The 15790-nt window shown below is 43.5% G+C and overlaps 1 protein-coding gene and 1 long non-coding RNA gene across 2 annotated transcripts; one reads left to right on the top strand and one right to left on the bottom strand.

Annotated features, from left to right (window-relative positions):
• Positions 1–2864: 2864 nt before the first annotated feature.
• apoeb (apolipoprotein Eb) lies at positions 2865–5908 on the bottom strand. Its single transcript, XM_012823148.3, has 5 exons — positions 5824–5908; positions 5264–5327; positions 4963–5113; positions 4323–4610; positions 2865–3966 (listed from the first exon to the last, which is right to left on the bottom strand). Exons 2-5 carry the CDS (start codon positions 5304–5306, stop codon positions 3618–3620), a joined length of 831 nt encoding a protein of 276 aa, XP_012678602.1. The 5' UTR covers positions 5307–5327; positions 5824–5908; the 3' UTR covers positions 2865–3617.
• On the top strand, positions 5337–8538 carry LOC122133254. The gene is made up of 3 exons (XR_006152653.1): positions 5337–6054; positions 8274–8388; positions 8474–8538. It is a non-coding gene; the product is annotated as an uncharacterized LOC122133254 (long non-coding RNA).
• The last annotated feature ends 7252 nt before the right edge of the window (positions 8539–15790 follow it).

Genomic DNA, 15790 nt, shown 5'->3' with positions numbered 1-15790 from the left:
CAACACACATACACACACACACACTGGAGTTGTCAATTTAATTAGTTATGCATAAGGTGTTTTGTGCAAAGGTCTTTGAGTTTCTTATTTGAACATTTGGGTAGTTGCTTGTGTCCGTCCGTCCTCTCATATCTCGGCTGGTAATAAGTGTGTTGTGTGCTGAAACTTCAAGGAGCCTAAAAGAGCCCAAGGGCCTTTGTGTGGGGCCAAGGGCATGAAGATGCATGTCAGGCTGCGTAGTGAGCGGCAACAACCAACCTGGTAAATTAAAACAAGTTGCGAAAGGCCAAAATGATACACCTCTGGGGCAAAAACAAGAAAGGAGGAGGAGAGGAAGAGGAGGAAGAAGGAGGACGAAGAGAGCCGAGTCGGATGGGAGGGCTTGTTGGCCGCGGGCTGCAGGGTTATTGTAGGTTGTGTGCTTCCTGCACCTGCTTGAGGGGGCTCCTTGTGCTCAGACAGGAAGAACAGGCTCAGGGAATGGTGTGCTGACTGGCAGAAGGGATGGATGTGGTTTTCCTGTTTGTGCCATGAACAGACCTCTACCAGGCAGGCACACAAGCAACCTCTCTGTCCATGGGACCACAAAAGGGAGTTTCACAGATTGCGAGACTTCCAGTAAGGGCTGAAAAAACATTGTGTGTGTGTGTGTGTGTTTATTTCTACGCCTCTCTCTCTCTCTCTCTTCTAGTCACCAGCTGAGTCACAGACAAATGCCAATGAACTTCATGAACACACTGCTGCAAGGAAGACCTCTGTAATGTTGCAACCGTTGTGTGCAATCCAGACTCAAAAACACTGCAGAACTATTAGAGGAAATCAGAGTTTTGACATGGTTAGAGTTATCAGTGTGTTTCTACTAACATCGTTGCAAACCTGTTCCTTCATTTTTATAAGTCTTTGTACACATTTCTGATTAAGGAGAAGGCAGCGATACCCATATGTCTGAACTACAGATACTTTTGTTACCAGCAAACATAATTTCAAAGAAATGTTAAGTAACAACAAAAGGCAAAACTTCAAATGCAAAGGCATATGAAAACCACATAAAACCATAGATAAACCATAGATAAACCAGGCTTTGTAGGAGAAAGTAATGATGGAGACTGCTGCACAGTGTCTCTGGTGTGATTAGAGTTACATTTTAAAAACGTAATCCTATCTCGCACTAGAAGAAAAGGCTTTTACATTACTTTCTGTCCATGGTTAAGGATCCCACATTGTTTAATTTAATCTGGACACCTAAACCAAATATCTGCAAAAAATGTTAGATATCTCTGCTGAAAGCATATCAGATCTTGAAGTCAGTAACCTTTATAGGCTTACCTCAACCAGACTGAACCCAAACTAGGTGCTCTCATATTTCATGTGTTTGCAGTGAGTCCCTGTGAATCGGTGTGGTTTCTGTGAATCCCTTGTGTGCTGGAAGGGAGTGGAGGGTGAAATAATCTGTAGGGACAGGATTAGAACCCAAAAAACAGCATGGGCGCAGCGTGTTCCTGTGTCCCACAGGGCATAGAGGGAATGGAATGTGAATGCAGCTCTGGACATGTCTCTCTGGGGAGGAGGGGTGGGGGGTGGGGGTTACTTACTTGGCAGAGGGGATGCAGAGATTGGGTTTTTTTGATGGAATGGACAATCAAACAAAGGAATCTGACAAGAACGTTTCAAGGATGGGGGGGGGGGGGGGGGGCAATGAGTGTGTATGTGTGTGTGTGTGTGTGTGTGTGTGTGTGTGTGTGTGTGTGTGTGTGTGTGTGTGTGTATGTGAGTGCCCATATGTGTGTTTGTGTGTATGTGAGTGCCCATATGTGTGTGTGTGTGTGTGTGTGTGTGTGTATGGAGCCACAGAAGGAAGCAGATGTGTGTATGTGTGTGTGTATGTGTGTGTGTGTGTGTGTGTGTGTGTGTGTGTGTGTGTGTGTGTGTGTATGTGAGTGCCCATATGTGTGTTTGTGTGTATGTGAGTGCCCATATGTGTGTGTGTGTGTGTGTGTGTGTGTATGTGAGTGCCCATATGTGTGTTTGTGTGTATGTGAGTGCCCATATGTGTGTGTGTGTGTGTGTGTATGGAGCCACAGAAGGAAGCAGATGTGTGTATGTGTGTATGTGTGTGTGTATGTGTGTGTGTGTGTGTGTGTGTGTGTGTGTGTGTGTGTGTGTGTATGTGAGTGCCCATATGTGTGTGTATGTGAGTGCCCATATGTGTGTGTGTGTGTGTGTGTGTGTGTATGGAGCCACAGAAGGAAGGATAGAGTGTGCACAGTCGCAAGAGAATGCGATAGAGACAGGTATGGGGTGGGGTGAGAGCCCACTTTCCTAAATCACAGATGGAAGGATTAAATCAGTGGGTGGAGGCAGATGTGGAAAAACACAGCCATAAGAATGATGCCTGCTTACGTACGCCAAGGAAACAGGAGAGGTGGCGTGATCATCACATGACCATGGGTGGCAGCCAGACAGGTCAAATCACCATGGAAACGTGCAGGTTCTCCTTGTCACAGAGGCTCATCGAGAGACTCACTATAGAGGTGATTAATACAATCTCAGAATTCTATGCAACACTATAGGGACAGGGTTGGAATACTGTGTAACAGACACTGAAGAGGCCCACAGAAACTTGTAGAAGACCTTTAATGCTATATGAGAGAGATCTTTAATGCTATGAGAGATGGAACATTAACGAAATGAACCCTTATGGTGTAAGACATCTAAATACTGTATATATACAATAGTGTCTTTTGATGATTTCTTGTCTATGGGGATGTTATTGTCAATAATAATGTTCTCACTAGTTATACAAAACCCTTATGAAGCATTCTTTAGAAGTGATCAAGTATATTAAAGGAGAACCAACAGACAGCTTTAGCATGGCATGTTTAAAAGTTTTTATTAGTTAAGCTCAGGCTTGCATGGAGTAACCCTGCATCATGGCAGGAAATGCACTAAAAGGCAGCATGGCGGGCCTCGCACATCACAAAAACACATACAGCACAGATGCATGCTGGGTTGTGCGTTTGCAGAACACAAAAAACACATACAGCACAGATGCATGCTGGGTTGTGCGTTTGCCGAACACAAAGCAGTCCCAGCCTACTCTACCATTTGGTTAAACATTTTGTGCAAATACATGGATGGTTACAAATGCATCTGAGCCCACTCAAACAAACCAATACCACAAATCGCTGTCTCTCCTGGAGGTACAGGTTGATGTTGAAAAAAAAAGCAGGATTTTGATCTATCTTACGTGCCCTCTTATGACCCTATAAGGGCAAACCTGGTGGAAAAACAAGACTCAATTGGTGAAATACCCAAATCCCTGTGGAGTGGACAAGCATACTGATTTACAACAATGACCTTTTTTCTTGGTTAGATACAGAGGTTCTTGTGCATTTGCAGTGCTTGTTTGCTGAGATAGAAGGTTAATACTGAGATAGCTGGGGCCGGTTAGACAAAAGGATAGGCACGTGCCCTGTTTTAAAACGGTACCAAGCACAAAAGAGTTCATCACCCTCTCCCCACCACACCGAGAGAGAGCCAAGGCAATACTAAAAGCACCCCCAAGCACCCCCTCCCCCCCTCTGTCATGGTTGGTACTGAGTTGTTGTTCAGTTCGCTTAGGCCTGAGGGGTGGCCTCCTTGATCTTGTCCATGACGGCCTGGACCTGCTCGCGGATCTTGGCGGCGAAGGGCTCCACCAGGGTGGACAGCTCCTCGATCTTGCCCTCCAGGGTGGTGCGGAGGTCGGCGGCGGTAAGCTCGAGCTGATCCTTGATGGATCCGGCCTGGGTCTCCAGCTGGGCGCTCAGGTCCTTGGTCTGGGTCTTGAGGATCTCGGTCAGGCTGCCCAGCCTCTCGGAGGCGCTGTCGCGCACCTGGGTGACGTAGGGCTCCAGGCGCTCGCGGATGCTGTCGGCGTTCTGGTTGGCGCGGGACTGCAGCTCATCCAGGTAGGTGGCGACGGTGCTGCGGGCACAAGCGTAAACAGTGGAGGGGTCAGACACTGTGCGGTAGACCAGAACTGCTTAATCTTACATCAGACTCATCTGCTAATGCCTGGTGTAACCATAAACAAAACAGTCTTCCAGAGCTACGCGTGACTTAGTGTGTGTGTGTGTGTGTGTGTGTGTGTGTGTGTGTGTGTGTGTGTGTGTGTGTGTGGACATGTTGAGCAAAGACAGCAATACAGCTGATCAGCATCAGGGCTTCCACATGTAGGTGTTTGTTGCGGAGAAAAGAGCAACTTATTCGAGATTTCGCAAATCAGAAGACGAGAGGCCAAACGCGCGTATCTGCGGATTCTTTATTGAAGTGGCACTTACTTGCGGATCATCTCGGTGTCCTTGTCCAGGCGCTTCTTGAGCTTGCGGGTGTAGATGCTGACGCGTCCCTGGACGTCGCTGGCGTTCTGCTCCACCATGGACTTCAGCTCCTCCAGGTAGTTGAGGGTACGCTCCTTGGCGTCGGTCATATCGCCCTGGAGACGGTTGGAGAGCAGCTGCAGGTCCTGGGTCAGCTGGCCGGCGGCGTCGGTGGCGTAGGGGCCCAGCTTGCCCTTCAGGTCCTCCCTGTAGACGCTCAGCTCAGCCATGGTGTCGGAGATCAGGGTGCTGGAGGAGAGAGAGAGGGAGTTGGTCAGGATGAGATGAGAGAATGGCAAAAGACTCTGTAAAGGGACAGGCTAGAAGTATGAAAAACAATGTAACCTTTTAAGTCTTGAGACCTAAGTACCTCTTACAATGTCTATTTACACAGTAGTAAAAAGGCAAGGAACATGGGGCTATTACGGTGAAATACTTTAGTTAGTTAGTATCGATACTTTAGAAAATAGGTATTTTCTATGCTTTGTTCAATGTAAAAGCTCTAAACAACTAGAGACACAGCTTGAAGGACTGTGCCTGGCGAGAAGGGGGGGGGGTCACGGAGGGGGGACAAGGACCGGGGTTAGCTGAGGACACTCACTCAAGTTCTCTTCCCAGCTGGGAGGTCTTGATGTTATCCACCATGAAGTCAGCCTTGGTGTTCAGCTCGGACACCTGCTGCCAGAAACGCTCCACACTTTCTTCCCATTTGGCCTGGATTTCCTCCTGGGGCAAAACGCGAGCATGACAGCCTGCGAAGGGAGGGGGGCACAGGAGGGGAGACGTGAGTTTTAAGAGTTTGCGTTGCCATGAATCAAATATGTCACTCAGTGCCTGAGTCAGTTATGCAACATGAGTTTTCTTTTAATGTGTGAAATGTTGAGAAAAGAAAACGAGCTTACCAGAAATGACTGCAAGAGCAAGGATCACTGCAACAGCCCTCATGTTGATTGACAGACAGTACACCTATAAAGCAGAAAGCAAAGGAACTTAGTGTGATTTACCAGTATAAAAACTCCCTAAATCTCTGTTGATGAATCAACAAAGCATTCTTCTTACACTAAACTACTATAACTGTGCAAACAATATGGGAGTGAAGAAAAATAAATGTTACTAAACTTCTACAGAAACACTAAAGAATGTTTTGCTTTCTTGTTCAATTTTACAAACGTAAGTTCTCAAGCTATACAAAAATACCATATTGCAATACATTGCTTCAGTTCGTTTCTATTTCGTTATTTTTCCCATATCTACTTTAACAGTTTACAATATCAACGTAAGGGAAAAAACTTGCAACATTTAGTAGAAATGCCTTTTCTTTTCTTACAAAAAAACCCTTTTAGAACAAAACAAACGGGCAAAAGCATTAAGCATATTGCCTAAATTAAAATAAAGCGCCCGCTCGTTGACGAAAGCTTCTTGAACTACGCTGTCGTGCAATGACCGCAGTGAAAATGCTCACCTGAGAAGTCCGGGTTCCTCCGTGATCTGAGTGCGGATCCCCAAGGTGCTTTATACCATACTGGGACGGCCCCCGCGTGTGTCACAACCGGTGAGCACGTGACTTTCCCATCATATCTCTTTCGAGGCCCTATGTTGGCGGACCCAAAGTGGAAAAATATTGTGAAATACATAACAACAGGAACAAGAAGCCTGTGATTACCGTCTTGGACACGTTTTCATGTTGCATCAGGTATCAAGTTGTTTTCTTTAAGGCAAAACATTTGGTCGTGTGGGTTGTGTTTGGCTGTAGTTAACCCTTCCAAACAAGTTTTGAGTTTATTTAGTTCAGTTTGGAGGAAACGCCTGGTAAAAAAAACACTAGAGAAGGCAAAATAAAAATGTGACAAAAATAATAACATGGCTTTGAAATGAAATTATGAAATTATATTATATTTCGGTATATTTTGAAACGTAATCCAAATGAAGCTCCTCACTCTCGTTTCATCACAACCACGTGTAGAAGCACCTAAATGTGTTAGGAAAACTTCAAAACAAATCCGTGGTCTAACAAAAATACGGTACAATAAAATAGGAGAGAGGAGTGAGCTGCTCACAACAAAAGAGATGGGTGGAGGTCAGCTATTAAACAAACATCCTATTCTTGCCTGGCGCCAATTCGGGTCTTCAAAGGCATGGCTTTTAGCAGTGGGTGGTCCGGAGGTAGCCAACACATCCCTGCGCCATCAGACTAACGACCCCATCCTGACGTTTTCAGTAGAATGATTCTGAATATCAGTGATGCCATGTGTACGTTCAAGTATAACAGAATGCGATTGTATATGCTTGCAATGGTTGCAAATCAGCTTGACAGTTACATAAACCTAGGGAAAGCAAAACTTCCTAAGGCCAATGACTCACCCAAACATAAGGCAAGATGAAGTAGTGTTAGCGCAAATACTGATAGCTCTGACACTTTATTTCTTTATTTCTGCTAAGGCTGTATTTTCCTCATTGCAGATATAGGTTCCGTTAATTTTAGGGGCATTTGTATGAATACTGAGATAGTAATATGAAAATGATTGGTCTGCCTCTCCACAGGGAAACAAAATAACCTGATAAGCAAAGCATGCCACTGCCACATAGTAGTCAAAGTGTTGTTTTGATTGCCAAATAGACAGAGAGGACAGCTTCTGGGGGCAGAACTCATGTGTACATAATGTCTTTTATGACTTTATCAGCATCTGATGATCTTAATGACCCAACTCAGCATCCCTCTAACATGATACTGTCCCACATCACATCAGCTTATCCAACGTTATGTCTTGACCACAATCTTAATGCAAATTAATACTAATATTTTAAGGTTCAGGCAGGGATTGTAGCAACGTGTAACTGTCTTACTTTGGCTCAATTTCTCAGTTAGCCCTAAGCGAATGGGTGATTTCTAGGTCCCAGCAAAAATGCGAAAGGTCGAACACCTTGCAACCACCCTACTCATTCAGTACAAAGATAACTGCTTCTTGAGTAACGATGTCCCTGTGTGTGTCAGTGATGAGCCATCCGTGTTATCTCCAGCAGGCTCACTCCACCCATCCCCTCGTGATCTTTAACCTGTAGTCCAACACAGACCTCTGCTCTCTCTCTCTCTCTCTCTCTCTCTCTCTCTCTCTCTCTCTCTCCCACTGTATTCTCCACTCACTGTCCCATCAGTTGGCCCTTAAGGTGAAAACTGACCCTGGTTAACGGCTCATGTAATCTCGTGTATTAGTGTCAAGATTTACACGATTGATAAATTGTCCTGTAGATTAAAACTGGTAGAGGAATGTGCTAAGAACACGGAGGTCATGACATTTTTAAGTTTAAAAAAGTATTTTCAAAGCCTAATTTGGACATTAAAAATCAGTTCCTGAATAGAAAATGAATAATTGCTAGTTCAGTTTAATGGAAGTAGGCATTACATAAACTGTAGATCTCTTAAATGAACCGTAACTAACCACAGAAACATGGCAAGTTAATGCATGTTCAGGTGAACTCTGTTTTACCTCCGTCATTAAATCTTAAGAGCATTAGAGTCAACTCTCATGTGATCAAACTGCCAGCCTGTGTCTCTGATCTCAAGTAACCCAACATGCTGAGCACAGCATTTCACACCAGCTTCACGCTTACAACGGCATCCCGTCCCATCACTTGTCTTTGTTTGTGGGTCCTGACTGCATAAAGCACCACATTCACAGATATAACACCCAGCTTGACAATAATTCATTCTTGTATTTTGTTGTATTATCAGTAAGCATTGCACATCAGCAGTATTGCACAATACACAGACCATGTTTTCTTCAGGACCTCTGGGCATTTTACAGAAATGTTATGCTCTTGCTGTTTAGGTTGAGACATTCTTAAAGGTAATGACGGTTAAATGATGACCCTTCTGTATGTGTTTACTCAAATATTTTCCATCACTGTTGGCAGTGTGACACCACAGAAAGCCTTTCAAAGCTGAGGGCTTTAGGTGAAAGGGGCTGTGGCATCTCTTAACCAGGAGTAACCCCAGCCAGCTCATCTGGCCTGTGGCCTGAACTTTGAGGTTTGTGGTCTAGTCTCTGATAGCATCACACGTCAGGGGACTTGCCTTTACCCCACTCTACTCACTGATTTCATCTCAACTCAAGATGGCAGGTCAGAGGTCGCTCAGCTGTTTGGCCCGAAGATGAAGTAGTCATCTGTGAAGGAGTCATCTGGTAAGTAGTCATCTGGGAAGTAGTCATCTGGGTTTGACTCAGCTTGTTTCAAGCTAATTCAACAACAGTAAGCTGAACTGTCTAATTTCTCACAAAGGGCAGTGGTGACCATGTTCTCTTGTTTTGGTGTTGGAAAAAATAAAAGTAAGAACAAGGGCTAGCTGCACACGATCTTGCTGGCACTGCAGTTTTCATTGCATACTCCCCACAGTGAACACTGAGGCAGAAACTTGGGTTGAGTTCTTTGATACATGGTTGTATCTGTCCAGTAACCTAAACTGGGTTTTGGGAATGATCATTTCACTAAGCAGTGAATCACTTTTTAAAAAACGGGGGGAAAAAACACCTTATAGGTGTTATCTTTGGGTAACCACCAGAGTAAAGACACATTTCCAGTGTGACACTCAGAAAGACTTTAGAGGGGTTTCAGTGTAAACTGCATGACATTTGAATGGATAGACGCCGCTCAGGGTCAGAAGAGCTTGAACAGCCAGTTGTACCCCCAGCGAGAGTCCCAAATGACTGCATGGTGTCTGCTAGTGCTATGAGGCACTGCATTGTGGTTACTGCATTTAGGTGGTTGTGTTATTTTTGCTTTTGTGGTTTAGTTGATGTGCCTGATGTTGAACTCTTTACAGCGGTTGCACAAACACACAGGTTTTCACAGGAAACTTGGGTTTCTGGGACTTAAGAGCGGGCGGGCACGGATGTTTCTCCGCCCCTCACTGGGGACGGTGGTGGTGGTGGCACGCGAGAGTTGTTTGTCTTTGAATGAGAAAGCGTGGGAGAACAGCGGCAGAGTGGAGCCGGGAGGAGGGGGAAGGGGTGCGATTTAACACAGGTTTGGATCCTCACAGGAACACTTCCAGACATGCTCCTGCTGGTGACGGCATGTCACCATTAGTGTGTGAGCTGAAGTGTGAGATCGCATTGATGGAGAAAGTTAATTCAAGATGAAAGGTCACCCATTGTGTGTGGATGAGGGGTGGGCCGGGAAGCAGCACAGTACACACACACACAGGAACATGGTCAGATGCGCATACATGCACGTGCACACATGCACACGCATACATGCACGTGCACACATGCACACACACACACACACACACACACACACACACACACACACACACACACACACACACGCACACACACACACACATACACACACACACACACACACACATGTTTACATACACAGACAGATTTGCAAGCACGCACACACACACACACTCACACACACGTCCAACCTGGCCCTCATACATACACTCAGTGGGAAAGTTATCTAGAAAAAAATAGCAACCTTAACCATAGATTTCTTGCTTGTGTGGGGGAATACATTAGGTAAGGGTCAGGCCCTTGTGTCCTAACAGGAGCACACATACAATATAAAAGAACATTTAGAAAGTGTGTATTTAGGAAATAATGTTTACATTTTAGTATAAAGCAAAATGTGGTTGAATTGGTGTATTTTGCGTCTGAATGTTGAGCTCTTTGTTGGAAGTCCTTTGGCATGCTGATGATAGTATGAAAAGTCACCAGTAGATGGCAGTATTTCCATCCTGAAGAGTTATTCCCCCCAGAAAACATTCCATCTCAAATTCAGCTCTTCAGTCTCTTTTTTTTCCCAGAAAGGAGGGTAGATTCTTTTAAACCTAAAGTTCATGCACCGAGCCTGAATACTCTAGTAGGTTACATCTACACAATACTAAGACAGCTTGGCCCACTGATATAAAAACAACCTGGACTGACAATAGCAGTAAGAAACATGTTGCCTATCACATGTAGAGGAACCTAGTGATCTCAGTCAATTGGAAGTGAAGACCAGGCAATGGGAGATCTGTTACAGAGACCTGTCATATATTTTCTATGAGAGATTGAGAACAAATTTGGCATATAGTTAGGCATATGTGTAATATGCCAAGTGTCTCAATGTATATATATATATATGTATGTATGTGTCTCTCTCTCGCTCTCTCTCCCTCTCTCTCTCTCTCTCTATATATAACTTGCCACTTTACACATTGCCACTTTCAATCACTGTTGCACTACCAGTATTATTGCACTACCTGTTATTCCCACACTTGACTTGTCTTGTCCCTCTGTAGTGTTTACTTAGTACAGTTAGTATATCTAGCATATTTTTTGTTTCTAGGTTAGTATAGGTCTATTATATTATATGTGTATTATATGTTAAGTATATTTTATTGTATATTTTTTTGTATATTTAGTACAGTCAGCATATTAAGTATATTTAGATTGTTTTTAGTTTTCTATGATAGTATAGGTTTTTTATATGTTTACTGTATGTGTAAATTATGTCCAGAGTATTGTTATGTTAGGTTGTTGTGCGGTGTTTTGTCATAAGAATTTCAGTGCCCAGTCTGACACTGTGTTGTTCTGTGCATCTGACAATAAAAAGATTTGACTTGACTTGACTTGATCTGTTGTGTACTCTGGTATGGACCTGTTGTGTAATGTATTGAACAGGACTTGAGTATGGATCTGTTGTGTACTGTATCGAACAGGACTTGAGTATGGATCTGTTATGTAATGTATTAAAGAGACTCTAGTATGGATCTGTTGTATACTCTAGGTCTACTCTAGATGGTTGTCAAGAGCCTTTTGGGTTCTGCAGTGGCTGGGACTCCCCGTTATGGATTTGATGTATAGGTTGTTCCATTCCAGACAAGGCAAAATAGGCAGTCCAGGAGGACTCAACTGGTTCAACTTCTTCCTGAGTTCTGTGGGAACCTTTTATCAGCATATACTTGGCAGACGGGCTGCAGCAATTCGCTGCTTAAGCCAGTATCATGCCTGGCTGCCACATCCGAAGTTTTAGAAAGTGTAGTCTTATTGTGATAAAAGCATTCAATGAGGGGTAATACTATCGAGCACATTTAGCATTACAACCACCATCCATCCATCCAATAGCCAACAGATTCTATAGATCAGGTCATAGGTCAAAAAATGTGACCCATGTGAGCTAAAGTCACAATCCATCCATGTGTTCTGGAGATCTGATCTAGTTTGGGCCCTTTTGTAGCTTTGTGTGAAGAACATGGGCCGACTCCCATGTGTCTCTCTTCATGTCACACTGACTGCTTGTGGGCATGTACTGGTCTTCTGATCTTTTGGGGTCAGTCCAGGAGCAGGGCTACTGTTGGAATTCACCTCTGGTTTACATCTTCCCAACAGACGTCAGGTCACTGGTTGATGGGACCAGATTGGTGGGAAGTCAACAGAGAACACTGGAGTTCATAACATCTTTGAACTTTAAAGATTAAACCTTCTCAGTAATAACCCTTAAACCTGTCAGTCTGTCAGTCCAATCAGATAATGTTTAGGCACTGATGTGCATACAGCTATGGAAAACAATTAAGAGCTGGGCTAGTCTTGGTGAAGGACTCGTCCAGGGAGGTGAGCTGGGCCCTCAGGGGTCCAGTTTGCCTCTCAGGTCCTCAGCGTAGGGGGCCAGCCTCTGCTGGAGAAATAAAATGAATTGAGTTGTCATTCCTCAACTCCCACGTGAAAAAGGATACATTTCTGACCTTGTTATTTCTTGTCTGTTTATTCTGTGGTGTAGTGCTGTGGAGCCTAACGTCCAGGATGTCACGAGTTGCCAAGTAACCACTATTCCACATCTTCATGTCTTCTACATGGACAGAGAGACACACCTGCAAAAACTCATAAAACCTACGGTTTCCAATTCTTTGTGGATTTGTAAAACTTCCTCTGCCCTACCCCAAACCTCTGATAAGAAACGGTTACCTGTAAATTACCAGTAATTATACTGTAAGCAACGCCCTTTGCCCTAGTTTGTGCATATGTACTGTATATGACAGGAGATGATATGGAAGGTGGGGGACCTGGTTGCATGTTTGCATAACTGTGTATACGTCACATCTGACCATATTTTATAGCAGACTCGGGCTCAATCGACTGGGTAACCTGGCTTGATGTCTTTACTCTGGTGATCTTTGTGATGGTCTCTCTGAGGTTTAAGAAAGTTCTTCATTCTTTACATGTAGACGGCTGGCTTTTCTGTGCTCATCCTGACTCTACAGAAGTGTACTCAAAGTCTGAATACACAACATAACAAACCTGTCCCATTTCAGCATTCCCAGTGCGAGTAAAACACGACCACCCTCTGTTTACAAACAAACATTCAAACTAAATATAATGTGAGGCTAAATATCGAGTCATCATGCTAAAGCTTTCAAAGAGTTTGGAATAGTTCATCTATTTATGACAGCTGCAAATCATATAGGTGAAATAGCTTAAAAGCCCATACACTTTTAGTTAGATTCAGTGAATTGCTCCTCATGGTCCTCTAGCTCAGGGGTTCTCAAACTTTTTGGGGCCAGGGACCCCTCAAAGGGTAGGACATTTTCCGAGGACCCCCTCATAATCACATCCCAAATTAAACCATATAGGCTTATAGCTATTTGTAAAGTTTTATGCTTTTGGACTCTTTTACTCTAAAATCATATAGTACTAATATTACAAGAGTTTTAGATAATCATTGTATTACATTCGGCATTACTTGACAGTATGTAGGATAGATTTGTAATTTTTTTTTTGGAAAATGTGCTGAGAAGCTATATAATGTTTACCTTACATAAAAACCAAATATTGATGGAATACATTTTTTTATCAAAGCAGATTGTAGGGTTTTCCAATACAACTCAGATTGTAGGGTTTTCCAACGGAGATGATTCTGAAGATTTATTTTTAACAAAGACATTAACAAACATGAAATATCCCCCTAATGTTATCCAAAACTGGTATCCCAGACTGACACTCCGTGTGTGTGTGTGTGTGTGTGTGTGTGTGTGTGTGTGTGTGTGTGTGTGTGTGTCATCAATGAGAAGGGTGTTCCTGTCTCTCAGCACATAGTTTGTCCAGTGCAGTTTATTTACCCGGTCTTGTTGTCACTGAACGATGGCAACCTTTGGAAACCAGAAATCTGCAGTTGTTTTATGGCTGATGTGATGAGCACTTGTCTGTATTAGCGTTGTCACGGACACGCATTTATAGTATTATCCTCCAGCAAGATACTAATGGAAACAACATGGTGACATCACTGCATTGATTATACACGTATAGCGTTTTCTTTCTAGAGATTAATTTTGACAATGAACTGGGCTACGTTCTTGCAGCCAAATTGAAAGCTAGATCAACGTCTTAAACGAGAATAGCTACATGCAATAGGGCTAACCTATCTTTAAAAAAGGGCCTTCTGCAACGATAAACACGACCTGTACTGATGGAAGATTAAATGCATCACTTGCAGATTATGGCAGTTAACATTACTAGCGTGAAAAGTGTGGTTTAGTTACGTTAACCACACTGCATTATGATCATTGTACTACGCATAGTCAAAATTATGTGATGGGGAAAATCGCTTGTCGCTAAACTAGGCTAAGGCTACTCGTGTTAGGCTGTATATGGGTGACCTTGTGGGTGTTCATGTTTTTAATCACATTTGCTAACCTGTCGTTCTTTGAACTCTCTGAAAAGTTCGGGGTGTCTGTCTGAGAGGTCCTTAGCCATATTTTACATGTTACCTCCCTTTGCCTGAGTGGCTTTGAAGCATGTTTTACAGACGGGTCTCTGTGTGTCGATGGGCTTTCCTTCACAGTCTGCTTCGTATCCGAAGTAATTCCAGATCTCACTTATTTTTTTAAAACAAGCCGAGGACGGTCGGCCAGAGCTCCTGCACATGAGGCCATGTCTCCCCTGAGATGAGTGAAGGCTGTCTGTTGCATGGGTGAGAGTTGGGCAGCCCCGCCCTTGCAGTCAATGCGTGCAGGCAGCCTGACAGGGAGCGGAACAGTGAGTGCGCTCTGATTGCGTGCTATTTTAATGAAGTAACTATACTTATACCTTTCAAAACTTGTCTAGTATCGGTACAGCGTGTAACATTAGTCTACATGTTTTGTATACTGTATTGCAATAAAAAAAAAAAAATTTAATTAAATTTTTTTTTAAAAAACTTTTGGAAGCCAGACTTTTTAGCGGACCCCCAGGCAAGGCGTCGCGGACCCCTCCCCAGTTTGAGAACCGCTGCTCTAGCTGTCTGTTCAGTGTTTGCACAAACAAACTCTGCTGTTCATATACAGTCCTGGGGGGTATTCGTCGTAGCTCGCTAAGCGGTTTAGCGAGCTAATTTTCAGGCTAAGATAAAAAACGCCCCTCTTTTTGGTTCGTGGAAGCAACTTTTGATGAATCACCATAGTTACATATCGATTAGCACCAACCTGCTCCAGGGCAGGCTAACTTAAGTGTAGCTGGATAAGCTTGCCACACCCCCGGAAAAAGGAGGGATCCCATTGACCAAGGACTGATATTAGAGTTAGATTAGCGGAGGGAGAGAGTTCTTTGCGATCGCCAAGATCCATTATTCTTGTATGAGCGCTACCGATTCAGCCGACAAGGAATCATTAATTTACAAGACCTTCTCGAGTCATTTATTGCAAACACCACAGTCGAACATTGACTGTCTTGCGCTTTTTTGCGAGTGGTACATTTTTGTAGTGTCGGTGATGCGGAGAACAAAGCACTCATAATTATATGAGTGTTATTAGTACACCATAGCATATCATTATTGTAGAAAATGATTAAGGTGGACTCATGATAAGAATAGAGAGAAATACAGACAATTTATTTTCACTGCTTCAATTTATTGCATTTGTACATTTAGTCATTTAACAGACGCTTTTATTCAAAGCGACTTCCAAGGAAATGTAAAACTACATCGAGGAAGGAGGTGAGGGGATTTGAACTAGCAACCATGCTGATTCAAACCGGTAGAGGAAACCTCTGTACCAGTGGACACCTGCCATTAGGTATTCATACATAGATATCACCCTATAAACATCCCAACACACCTTGCTCTCATAGCGGTGGTGGTGTTGAATTTTGCCATGATTATGGTCTTGTATTCTTCATAAGCGTTCATGTTCATCTCCTACTCGCCAGCGGAGAAAAAAAGAGCCCTTTTCTTTGAGTTAAGAACCATTATACCGTTAGAAAATCATGGTTTTGGTGATCGACCTTTCCTGCCTTTTGAAGTAGGACGTGCACGCGCAAATGCCATGATAACTTTAGCCTGGTTGAAGTTAACCACATGATTAGGATGCGGATCAGCCGTTAACGAACCGATATTTGCTGTTCTCAATCAGCTCGCTAATCTTAACGGGCTAAAAGGCCAATTGATTAACTTAGCTTCAATCCTACGACGAA

The sequence above is a fragment of the Clupea harengus genome, chromosome 11 (assembly GCF_900700415.2).
Source record: "Clupea harengus chromosome 11, Ch_v2.0.2, whole genome shotgun sequence".
NCBI lineage: Eukaryota > Metazoa > Chordata > Actinopteri > Clupeiformes > Clupeidae > Clupea > Clupea harengus.
The sequence above is the reverse complement of the archived record's forward strand: the minus strand, read 5'-3'. Positions and strand labels throughout refer to the sequence as shown.

Bases quoted from the DNA above. Each gene is read 5' to 3' on its own strand.
- apoeb (XM_012823148.3), bottom strand. From the start codon at position 5,306: ATGAGGGCTGTTGCAGTGATCCTTGCTCTTGCAGTCATTTCTG. The intron at 5,114-5,263 runs GTAAGCTCGTTT...CTCCCTTCGCAG, and splicing joins TGCTCTTGCAGTCATTTCTG to GCTGTCATGCTCGCGTTTTG. The intron at 4,611-4,962 runs GTGAGTGTCCTC...TCTCTCCTCCAG, and splicing joins CAGCTGGGAAGAGAACTTGA to CACCCTGATCTCCGACACCA.